We start from the raw sequence: 12,136 nt of genomic DNA, 5'->3' as shown, positions 1-12,136 counted from the left end.
ACAGGGCAGTTATTTTCTTCTCGTTAATTTACGTTGTATTATTACTGTGCCTGCGCTTGACGATTGCAGGTGTAGGATTGTTTTCATTGTTGCCACTTTGAATCAATCGTAAATATAAGCACAACCCCAATTTTGATTCCAGTCCTCTTAGCCAGCACTCAGCTCTGGCAAGCTTCAAAAATCTATCATCGCAAGACTTTTTCCTAATACCAAATTAATGAGCTCTTTAGCTCGCTTATCCCGAATGCACTGGGTCTGCAGGGAATAGCGAGCGTTTTAAATGTTGGTTTTGATACATTCTTAAACATTTTTTTGTCAAATTACACACAAATACCAATAGTTGTTAATGTCTCTCACAGGATACGAGTTAGATTTATAATGCCATTCTGCTTGCTGTAGGTGATAACCCGAAGCAATTATATTAGTTATCGATGATATTATTTTCTTGTCAAGGTTTCCTGTCATACTTAAGAGGAGATGTTCTTTCATTTCTTGAGTGTGCTGTAAGTGTACACAGATGAACACCATTTATTTTACGGTATTCGTAATTTGCTTTTGTGGTTTACCCAATTATACTAATTTTGTTCTTGCTTGCCATCTGGTGCAAGACACAGATCCCACTGTTTGTGTTCGTTTATATAGAAAAACATATAGATGGGGCTCATGAATGAAAAAAAATTGTCAGAGGTTTTCATACCGGCCTGTTTTGATGTTTAACAGGGGTCAGGAAGAGGTCATAAATTAGAATTGAGCCGCGCTTGATGTAGCCCAGAGCACACCTCCCCCAAATTGAATATCGCGTGCTTTTTGTATCCTATTATCCAAACTCTGGGATATTATAGTGTTTAAATGCGACACATGGTTATTTTAATGCTCATGAGGAATGCGCCGTTGTGAAACACTGCATCGCAATACAATTTACTGTGCGTCCACGCAGCTTCTCACGAGAAGAGTTCCTTGCACTTTACGCGTTGAGGTCACGTCGAAATATAGAGGCACTGGCTACAATTTGCTGCCACATAAAGGGATGACTTCAATACTGTGACACGGTAAACCGAGTCGAACAAGCTCAAAAGGAACGCACACAACCTTTTCGGCAGGAAGCAGATGCAATTTTCCACCGATTTCATAATTGTGGTTCTTGACAATGTGATTCAACACGATTTCAACAAGCACAAGATCATCAGCGTTTTGTGTTTTTAATATATGTTTTGTTTATCGGCGGATGAACTTACTACATTACTAAGTATGATGCAAATTCACAACGTTACACATCAATTTTAATTTTCACACACACGCGCACACGCTTACATGCGTACATGCGCGCACACACACATACCAGATAGAATTCTTTACTTACAATACGGTTCAACATTATAAGGTACATAAATTGAATATTTTTTTTTTTTACCAGGGTTAACATTCATGCAGATATATTCAAATAAATTGTCAACGTATTGAGGATAAGGTACAGTCTTAACGTTTGGTTTTATATCACGTACAGAGCGGTAAGCAATTACACTACGCTTGGCTCGCATACAAATCCCATCGATGTTTCTCCATGTATCATGTCTCTCTCACGCCGTTTCCTACAATCGGCATGGGAAACGCAAGGAACGTTCAGACCTGAACGTTATCGAAAGTGTAATAAACGCAGCTGTATCATACAGAGCAACGTTGTTGTTTTTTACCTACTAATTCCATTGCCTCGTATTAATAGAATCAACGGCCATTAGGAGGCCACTAACAGAAAAGCTTTCGTAGGATTTCCAAGTAATTTACTCCATCCTGCGAGTTGGCATTTCAGTAAAGAATGCAGACGTGATGATAAGGATGTAATAGGATGTGTTTAATCGAATATTTTATTTCAGCTTGTTAGATCACTCTGTGCGTTGTTTTTTAAACACTCACGATTCTTTGTCCAGGGAGATTCAGCAAAGTCCTTGGAAAATGTTTTTACGTAGTTTTTAATTATGTGTATTTTAGTCAAATACACTATACATATAACACGAATATACCATAATATCTTAAAGTTATCTTCCTTACACCACAAATGTATTTGCCCTTTCCAGAACTTTAACCCAAGGTTGTCTTCTTGACATTGGTGTAGCATGAAACACACAGACAGGTTGACATAAGGTTAGGTTATACTGAACTGACAGCTCCCAAAGCATGGGGGCTTTTAATAATAAAATCATAATAAATAAATGTTCATCATTGGCACTTAACTGTATTGTTATATACGTTTATATATGTTTTTAATTGCACAAATACAATGGGCAGACGAAAACAGCATCAGAGTAGCGGTCATTTAAAGTGTCCTTATTTGTGTCGAGCAGCCAACATAAATTGCACTGGCTGAGAATATGTGAACACATCCTGACTTTAAGGTGAACACAATCTCAGCGCCTAAGACGTACATCGGAAAACTCTCTCTCTCTGACACGTTTCACTATAAACCCGGCGGGTAAATAGAACATCGCGTGAGTAGTCGGGCCATGGCAAAAGCACGAAGAGCCTGTGCTGTTGTATCAAGTACACGTTTATAATGCCCCCTGTCCACTTCATCTTCGTGAAGACCAAGTAGATCAATCTCAGATGTGTTTGCAGGTTGTACAGCACACCTTGAACAGCATACTGTCCGACATTTTTCCTACACGTGCTGGGGAGCTTTTTCAATTCAGCTTCCAGCACGTGGGGGGGGGGGGGAACGTCGGACTTCAGGCCAAACAACACGCGGTACGACCCGAAATTACATTGCAGAGCTGCACAGCAAAACTGCGAAACCTACGTGGTAGCACGTGAACATGTGAACATGTGAACATGCGAACATGTGAACATGCGAACATGTGAACATGCGAACATGCGAACATGTGCAAGAGACTTGCAATGCTGACCTTTGCTGCACCAACCACACTTATGACCTTTTTTTAATCTCCAGTTCTTGATTTATTTTTGTATTTGCAAATGAAACTCGATGAGATAAAAGCTTGCCTGTTCCCTCTCCCTCCCCCCCCCGACTTGGTAAACTATTTCCTCTCAACGTTCTGAATGTTACTTTCATCTTGGAACTAAACCCCAACCCAAGGTGCAAACGGTGTGCTTACATCAAATGTGCGGCTGTCCATCTTATGCACGCATCAATTTGTTATTTGAGCGTCTGACAATTTCCCGTTGGTTCTGGGAGCCAGCGCCGCCAATTTGTTTACCGTCGGAGTTGCCGAGTCTGTCATCGGATGTGGCATGACGGAATTCCAAAATACATCGCGTTTGGATTCTAATTACAACGGGGCATATACATTTAGCAGAAGAATAACAACAAAAAAAGCCTCACATTTAAATTACCTGAAAGTCTAATATAACACTAAATTATATCTGTGTAAATACATTCCGGCAAAAAGAGTTAACATTCACTTCTATTACTTCATTAGTTTGCTTCCAATTCCCTTTTAGTTCTACCTCTGCTTCATCCTCTGCAGGCTCACCTAAGTGTTAACATCACCATCGAAATGCGAAACGCTTTGCAAAGCAAGTGGAAGGAAATGGCACAGATTTCCCAAAGCGGAGCAGATAGACGACTCAACCTTACTGGATTTCCTTCATGACAAAAAAACTGCATGAATGCAACCGAAAAAAAAAAATGGAGCCCCTTTGAAAGGGCCACACGTTCACGGGATAACAGTCATTCTGAGTTGCTCCTGGGACCTGACGATCCCACCCTCTTCGGGCTTGATGCTCGCGTACAGCCTCTGCGCAACGGGAAAAACAACGGAGATCAGCAAGGCATTTATTCGACGGCAGCTGACACGGCTTACGAGCCGCTACGCGTTGTCCGTATGCGTTACTAGCTTCACTACCCGGCTTCTCCGGAGACTTGGATTCTTGCCTTGGATTAATACGCGGCCTACGCGGAGGGTTTATTTGACCATACCTCACTGTGCTAGTCATGACTTCTGACAGAAAGGGAAACGGGTGGATGAAGGCACAAACACTCGTCAGAGAAACGTCGCATTGACTTTAAAGAAAGGCACCTTTAGGCAGGACGCATCATTGGAAGGGAAGATGGTGACGGAAAAACAATACTAATTTACAGTTGTAAGGCGCATTTCATCCAGGGAAACTGGTCATACGTGGAAAGTGTAGGCCAGGCGAAACAGCCGAGACTTTCGAGAAGACCTAAACCGGGCGAGTGAGCTCGCCTGTCTCACCAATGCTGGGGGGGGCATTCCGTGGCCTTGGCAGAGCGCATGCAAAGGCTCGGTGACCCCAGGTACAGAGCGAAGTTCTCGGCACGTGGAGCAGATGTAAATCAGAGCGCAGCCAAAGGAGGGTCCATGCCGGAGAGAACGACCACCATGCAGATGGAGCAATGAGATCAGCTCATGGGGAGGTGCTACGTGGATTGCGGCAACGCAAGTCCACGATGGTGTGCAATGGCGTGGGAAGGCCTTCATCCAGCGGTGGATAGAAAATATCCGATTGAGATGACAATACAGATGATCTTCTTGGTTCTTTCGAAAAAGTCACGTAGAATGGAAATAATAAAATAATAAAAATAAAACATAATAAAATAATTCTCACGACGTTTCGGCCACAACGCAAGCAGCCGTCCTCAGGTGAAGACCAGGTCTGTCGGGCCAGGTCTGTCGGGGAGACAGCGTCATTCAGACGCTGTCTCCCCGACAGACCTGGTCTTCACCTGAGGACGGCTGCTTGCGTTGTGGCCGAAACGTCGTGAGAATTATTTTATTATGTTTTATTTTTATTATTTTATTATTTCCATTCTACGTGACTTTACCGAAAGAACCAAGAAGATGAATCCCTGCAGTCACGAAAGCTTTAAATCGAAATTTAATACAGAGGATCCTACTCGGTACAAGTACGGCCCAAAGACCCGAGGCCTCGCCGGTGATCAGGCGCACGCTTTTCAACGCGCTTTACATTTTTCTCAAGTTCCACCAGCGCGTTTGTGAACAGCCACTTCCTTACCTGCTTGAGGGTACCAGGCGTGATCAGGATCTTGTAAGCCATGTACAACGGTACGAACATGAAGGACGATGCTGCGATGAAGTAGCCCAGAATCATGCTCCAGTCAGGAAAGTTATAGTCGAACAGCTTGAGCGGTTTGGATCCCGTCAGAAAACTGACAACGATGAACTGCACAGGGAAGTAAACAAGCGCACAATTATAATCACGTGATGCATTTATCTCAAATGGGCCTGGAACCCCTCTGAACACACCTTCACCAATCTCCACCGACCTGCTTGGGGAAGTATGGTCACACATTCCCCACAGCTGACACGGAAACGGCAAGCCTGACCAAGGGTCACAGGTGATCGTTATTTTTATGATGTAATGCTGTCTAGCATTCTTTGGATATTGCTGGCATTTCACCAGACATTTGAAAGTTTGGGGAAATTGTTGAAAATTTGTAGGTGGCCATTGTACGGTACGGAGCATTTTTTTAATATATATTTTTCATGAATGTGACATTGCTATAAATGAATTGCGATTTATTTGAAATCGATTTTTACGTAAGAGATTTTATTTCCCAGTATAAGTGGCTTTGGTTTAGGTTAGAAATTATATGCCGTCTAAAATGAGAGAGACAACACAGAGGCACACAGAGAGAGACATACAACATAGACACACAGACACTGTGTCTCTCTGGGTGTCTCTGTGTTGTCTCTCTCTGCTTGTGTGTCTGTCTGTGGGTCTCCGTGTCTGTGTTTTGTCTCTCTCTCTCAAATTGAGTTCTACCTGATGACGACTGATTATGTTGCAATCGAAACGTCGTATTCTATTATTTAATTCAATTTCTTTCTAGGTGACTTTACCGAAAGAACCAAATAATAAATTAACAACTCATGGATTTTCCCTTCAGCCCAAATTAACAATTTGAAAAACAGTTATACATTCTTATTCTTGGGGAAAAATGTATTTCAAGTAACGTGCTTAAACCGAACAAATATGTGCTCTGCTTAATTCGAAATCCACGCGATCACCTCTCCAGGACAATAGTTGCATATCTTTACAACAGTGGGCGGAGATTGATCGATGCTGATTGGCGTGGCTCTGCTATCCACTAAGTGGCCGGGAGTCTTCTGCGCGGGGACAGCAAAGTGTTATCACTGAGCATGCGCATCATCGACCGGTCAATCGGTAGTTTTTTTGGCCATAGAGATCTGCGGAAAATGGATATTTTTGGACTAACCGCGATTTTGAATTACCAGCGGCCGCACTCCCTGTCATGAGCGTGGAATAATCGAGAGTCTACTGTTGTCATTTTGGTGGCCCAGGTCACTCGTGCAAATGAGATCCAATTCTGTCTCTCCCCGAGTTCTCCACTCTCTTCTGGTCTACCCGAGTTCTCCACCCAGGTTTTGGCGAAAATAAACTTGAGGCCTCTTCTTGGTTCTTTCGGTAAAGTCACGTAGAAGGGAAATAATAAAATAATAAAAATAAAACATAATTAAATAATATAATATAAAATAATATAATATAAAATAATATAATATAAAATAATATAATATAAAATAATATAATAATAAAATATGAGGCGTGAAGAAGATTTCGCTCTCGAGCGCGTGCGCAACGCAAGGGGAACTCACGGAGAGGAAGAGGGGGCTGATGGCCACCCAGCACAGCCGCCAGAAGTAGCCGGGCGAGAAGCCCAGCATGGAGTGGATGTCGGCGCAGAAACGCTTCACGCCTGGACGAAAACAGAAATAAAATCACGCGGCGATCACTTTTTCATTTCGTGGAATTAATCCGAACCAAGATGGCAAACGCAAACGATTTAAAACATAGTTGTCTTTCGAGATACACAATCTGAATCAGCTTTTCTCTCTCTCTCTCTCTTACGTTCATTGATTTTTCACCTTGATTTAACCTTCGGTCATGTTTAGCATGTATGTACAGTTGAACTTCTTTCGCACCATACGTAGCCAGCCGTGCTAATCAAAGGTGCGATGAGACAAAACTGTAGCAGCTAAGATGGGCAAAGCTGCCACGTAGTCCGTAAACAGAAACTTTGGAGAAAATATGCCTGGTCATAAGAAAAGAAAAGCATGAGGGGGATAGTGCAGTAAACTATAAAATAGCAAAATGCAAAAAACGCGATCCTAAAATGCACTCACATATCCAATAATGTTACCATTTAACACGTCCTTCAGAGTGGGCAGGTAGGAACTTGGGGACAACGCATTCGTGCACGACAGACAGACAAATAATCCCTGGTGGGCAGTGTGGAAGCTGTTGTTCCTACCTGTATAAGTGTAGTGTATCGTGTTGTATATAGTGTAGTATGTAGGTTAAACGTTGAGTTTAATAAGGGCACCACGGGGTGACCAGCCCCACCCCACCCAGCCCCACCCAGCCCCTTCCCACCCTCCACATCCAGCCCCTCCCCACCCCACCCTCCCCACCCAGCCCCTCCCCACCCTCCCCTCCTCACCCAGCCCCTCCCCACCAAGTCCCTCCCCTCTCCACCCAGCCCCACCCCTCCCACCCCCAGCTGAATCACCTTAAGGCTGGGAATGTTGAAAGAAACACGAGGCAAAAAGATCCGCTTATTTATTTTCAAGGCTCCCCCCCCCCCTCTACCAACCCCAACCCACCGCTCCCATTGGTCGGCGCCCGCGAGCCAATGGGAGGGCTTTGGTGGGGCGGGGCCATGCACGACAGACAGACAAATAATCCCTGGTGGGCAGTATGGAACCTGTATCATGCAAAACTGTTGAAAGGGAGAACAAGCTCAACTTTAACGTGAATGTTACCCTAGGTGAACACAGAAAGTAACTCTTCATTTTCTATCATCGGTTTACTCATCACGTAGCTCGCGAGTGTGTTTCCCTTACGGTGCACCTGCAGAACTGTGAAATAACCGTCTCCCTATCTCATACATTTTGGGGCTCGCCACAACAGCTTTGTGACCTGGGTGGGATGGGGGGGGGGGGGCATTATCACCCACCCCCTGAGGCCAGGGAGGGCTTTGGTAAATATACTTCCAGATTTGAAGCTTTCGTGAGTGCAGGAATCCATACTCTTTGGTTCTTTCGGTAAAGTCACGTAGGTAGAATCTATTAATAATTTTCTATCTACGTGACTTTGGCGAAAGAGCCAAAGAGTATACCACCAGACATTGCCAGAAAACCCCGAAGTTTGCGGCTGATCAAAAAAGCCCGCTGTAGAACTCGACCATGGGTGGCACGTGCCCCCCCAATGATCAGATCGAAATCCCTCATTTCGATCGGATCATTGGGGTTTATTAGTAATAAATCGGCATTTTGCGACCCCCACTGCCACTGTGTAGCATATTATTACGTGCCAGGGACTCTATGAGATGATAGGACAATAGTCTGAGTCCATAATTGGCAGTATTGTGCGCAGTTGCGTATAGAGTACACGACTTCCCTGAAGGCATTCACCTTCAGCGAGCGCGATGCCGATCACACAACGCGGTTCGAATTCGACCCTCGATCGATGGCTGCGCCATCGTTGCACACGCATCGAATAAAAAGCAAGGGACAAGTCCTTACTTACTAACAACTCCTCCATCATTTTTCATTGCTGTAGGGGTTGCCCCCCTTCCCCTACCTGAAAATCCTGGCTCCGCCATTGATTATCCCTGCAACCTCATACATTTGCGGGCGCCCCGCACGAATTCGCGATCTGGGCAGATGCCACGAGTGCCAAAGCTGCGAGGCCGGGGCTGGTCGGGATGCCACCCGACACTCGCGAGAAGGGGTGTGACGTTAACCGGCGCGGCACGACGAGCTCGCAGTCACTGACCATAGAACCAGGACACGGCGATGGCCTCCAGCAGGACAATACCGATGATGGAGCATCCTGACCCGAACTCCTCCAGCAGTTTCACGATGTATGCCCCGCCCTGCAGACCACCACCACCACGACCACAAGCGAGCGAGCGAGTGTGCACGGGGAGCCAAGCGATTGTTTATGCGGACATGAATATCGACAGCAAGAATATCTCTATTCATGCGTATGCATGCATGGATGCTGGATTTATTTCGCGCCGTACGTAGCCAACCACATGCTCAAAGTACCGTGGAAGAAAACAGCAGACACTCAGAATGACAGTAACTCGTGACATTTTTAAGTAAGGAAACGGCTGAATAATACAATAAATACGAAAAGCCATTTCTCTCAAATGAGCTGCAGTTTGAACGCACGGAAGACTGGTGCATACCAGGGCCCGTAGCGAGACATTTTGGCAACAAAACATTTGAGCTGATTGTCGGAGACGCGCCTGTGCAGCAAATCGACAACACGTTCGGGATGGCAGTAGCCAGGAGGGGCGGCCTCCCAGCCTGCCCTCATTTAATAATAAAACAAATATTGTACATTTGTTCTAGATTTGAAGCTTTCGTGACTGCAAGGATTCATACTCTTTGTTTTTTCGGTAAAGTCACGTAGGTAAAAAAAAATGAAATTAAAATTATTTTATTTTTATTAATTTTAATTTCATTTTTTTTACCTACGTGACTTTACCGAAAAAACTAAGAGTATCGTACATTTGGTTTGAGTACGCATGTATGTTGAACTTCCTTTGCACTGTGCGTAGCCAACCGTCGCAAATTGGAGGTGCGGATGGAGGGGGGGGGGAATGGCATTAAGAATGCAAAATTCCCACCACTGACTCAGAGGGCTGTACACTCGAGGTGAGCACTTCATCCCCCCCCCCCCGGCTCACAGAGCGGCAGACCACCTCGACCTTCTCTTTTTGCTACAACGCAGATGCGCGTGCATGGGTACGTACGTAGGTGAGCGTGGAGAGGGCACCCATGAAACAGATCGTAACCAGGCCCAGCACGAAGTACTCCCTGCGTTTGGAGAAGAGGCTGGGGTATTCGTCCATGACAGCTGTGATGATGGCCTCCAGACCACCGAACTGGACACATCACGCCGGGAAGGAATGTCAGAATGCGAGTTCAAATCGTCTCACGGTAGCAGCGCGACCTCCGGCAAATCATTTCCGACGTTTATCGCCACCGCTGCTTCTTTCGTCGAACGCAAAGTGCTGTCGCGTTGCTCGGGCTGGTTTGTTTCACCTGGGCATGGAGAGAACGGTCCTCACCCTCATCCCCCTCCCCTCCCCCCCGAGAATGTAAAAATTGTGAGCGTGAGAATCACTTGCTTCGGATTCATGTGAATTATATGAACGTAGAAATGCTGCAGCTACGTTCAGGATGATGGAGAGAGCAACGCTGTGCGGACCAAAAAAAGGGGTCTGTGAGTGTTGGGAGGGGGGGGGTAAAATATGGCAAATATTATGGATGATATTGGTCGCGAAAGCCTACGTGTTTAAAACATTACAAATGAGATAGTGTGTAGTGAATGGGACGGAAAAATGTATTCGATCGTTGAGCTGAATCGGAGCGGCCCCAATCGCGACAATTTATCGAATCGCTGGGCTAAGGGGGTGAATAATCTCACGTGTAGACGATGCCGAAAGGCGATCTGTTTTTTTTTTCTATTAGTAAATTACATGATTTCCCGCAGCTAACGTATGCGTTCGTGCATTCAAATTGGCCGCTCTAAGTTACCCACTGGCCCATCGCTGTGTGTGGGGCGGGGGAGGGCACCTGTGGTCGATGGGTTGTTTCTACGTGGCCAGTGGACTCGGCTGGCGAGTTCAAATGTGGAATGTGTGGGAGTGGGGTTTCATTTTATTCCCACCCCCCTCCCCCCTCCCCGAGAGGTTCACGGCTGAAGGAGGTTCTTGAAAGATTGGTCGTGAGAGGATGTAAGAATCGGTCCGGGGAAAACTCCAGGTCCATTGGAGATCTCCCTTCATGTGGACTGCTGACTCTGTGGGCTGCTGCGTGGACCGGCTGACTGTGGACTACTGCTGTGTTGACTGCTGACTGTGGTCTGCTGACCGTGTGAACTGCTGTGTGGACTGCTGTGTGAACTGCTGTGTGAATAAAAGCCGACCTTCTAGCAAGTCGACATACGTGTGCTGGACTCTTCTATACATATCTAACAATTACCATTACATTCTATCAATATGGAATTATATGTCATTTTAAGTACCGTATATTAATTATTCTACATATACTTTATTTGGTATATGCACGGCAAGTGTGAAATCCTTAAAGTTATAGCTAACACGTCCTCTTTGCAACATCATAGTCTAGTTAACCCTGCAAGGTATTTATTTGATTATATTCATTTAGTAATATTTCTTCCAAATGGCACCTCCATATTTTCCCATTTTTAATTTCAGGAAATGAAGAAAAAATTATTTTGTATAAATCAGAATTGAAATGCATCATGTGTGTTTAACAAAAATGCTTTTTTTTTTGCTAACTCTTTCTAAGAATCCACAAATGTGCCTACTTCATATCTTAAAGTAGAACTTTAAAAAATTCTATATCAAAATCCCAACATCAAATAATGGAGGATAGAAACACCACAACAAACGCTTGCTTGACATTTCAGCCAAAGGGAGCTCGGCGTTCCGCAGCCATTGTGATGAAACGTCCATCTAACGAGGTGTCGCAATGGCGGTTCACGATAGACATCGGGTTTGTTTTTTATCACCCCTTTGGTGATTTCCCCACGCAAAATTATATTGCCCGGTGAAATGAAAGCAACGCTTTAGGCAAGCGCGTGGCGCACCCACTTCCCAGTGCTCTTTTCGAGATGTTTCAGGCTTATTGTCATTTTTTATCTCCTCACTAGAATAAGTGGCGAGGAAATTGCCAATGCGTTTGTGTACGTCTGTGCGTCCGCCTGTGAGTTGCACGGTGCAACAGCTGTGGTAAATCCAGTGACAAATCTATCGGTGATCACTGCTGCAGACAAAGCATTTAATGTCTTCTCATATTTCCCTGATCGTGTCGACAAAATGCATTCGGGCTAAGTGGGGATTTTGAATGTAAATCTTTGCAAAATAACCAATCGACCGCACGAGATTTGCTGTTGCCACTAAATAGTGTGGAGCCGTAGGCATATTTGTGGAGCATTCAAAGGCTGCAGGCCTTCACCATCGACACAGCCCTGTGACGTTCAGCCTGGTCTTATAAATTCCCATCGAGTCAAAACATGCCGCTACAATATTTAACACCAGTAAGGGAAATTTAAATGCATTGAATCATTACATTTTGAA

General features: G+C 44.9%; 1 protein-coding gene across 1 annotated transcript in view; it reads right to left on the bottom strand.

The window, feature by feature from the left end:
• Positions 1 to 1,199: 1,199 nt before the first annotated feature.
• The window catches only part of LOC133348495 (sodium-dependent serotonin transporter-like), a 36,385-nt gene continuing 25,448 nt past the window's right edge, over positions 1,200 to 12,136 (bottom strand). Inside the window, exons 9-13 of the mRNA XM_061561333.1 lie at positions 9,782 to 9,913; positions 8,794 to 8,893; positions 6,612 to 6,712; positions 4,990 to 5,157; positions 1,200 to 3,749 (exon numbers count right to left, since the gene is read on the bottom strand). Of these exons, the coding sequence (XP_061417317.1) occupies positions 3,669 to 3,749; positions 4,990 to 5,157; positions 6,612 to 6,712; positions 8,794 to 8,893; positions 9,782 to 9,913 (582 nt within the window). The 3' untranslated portion in view covers positions 1,200 to 3,668. The remainder of the gene's footprint in view (positions 3,750 to 4,989; positions 5,158 to 6,611; positions 6,713 to 8,793; positions 8,894 to 9,781; positions 9,914 to 12,136) is intronic.

This window comes from Lethenteron reissneri, chromosome 27 (assembly GCF_015708825.2).
Source record: "Lethenteron reissneri isolate LAM-NWPU_2019-01 chromosome 27, ASM1570882v1, whole genome shotgun sequence".
Lineage (NCBI taxonomy): Eukaryota > Metazoa > Chordata > Hyperoartia > Petromyzontiformes > Petromyzontidae > Lethenteron > Lethenteron reissneri.
Note: the sequence above shows the minus strand (reverse complement) of the source record. Positions and strands in the feature narration are given on the sequence as shown.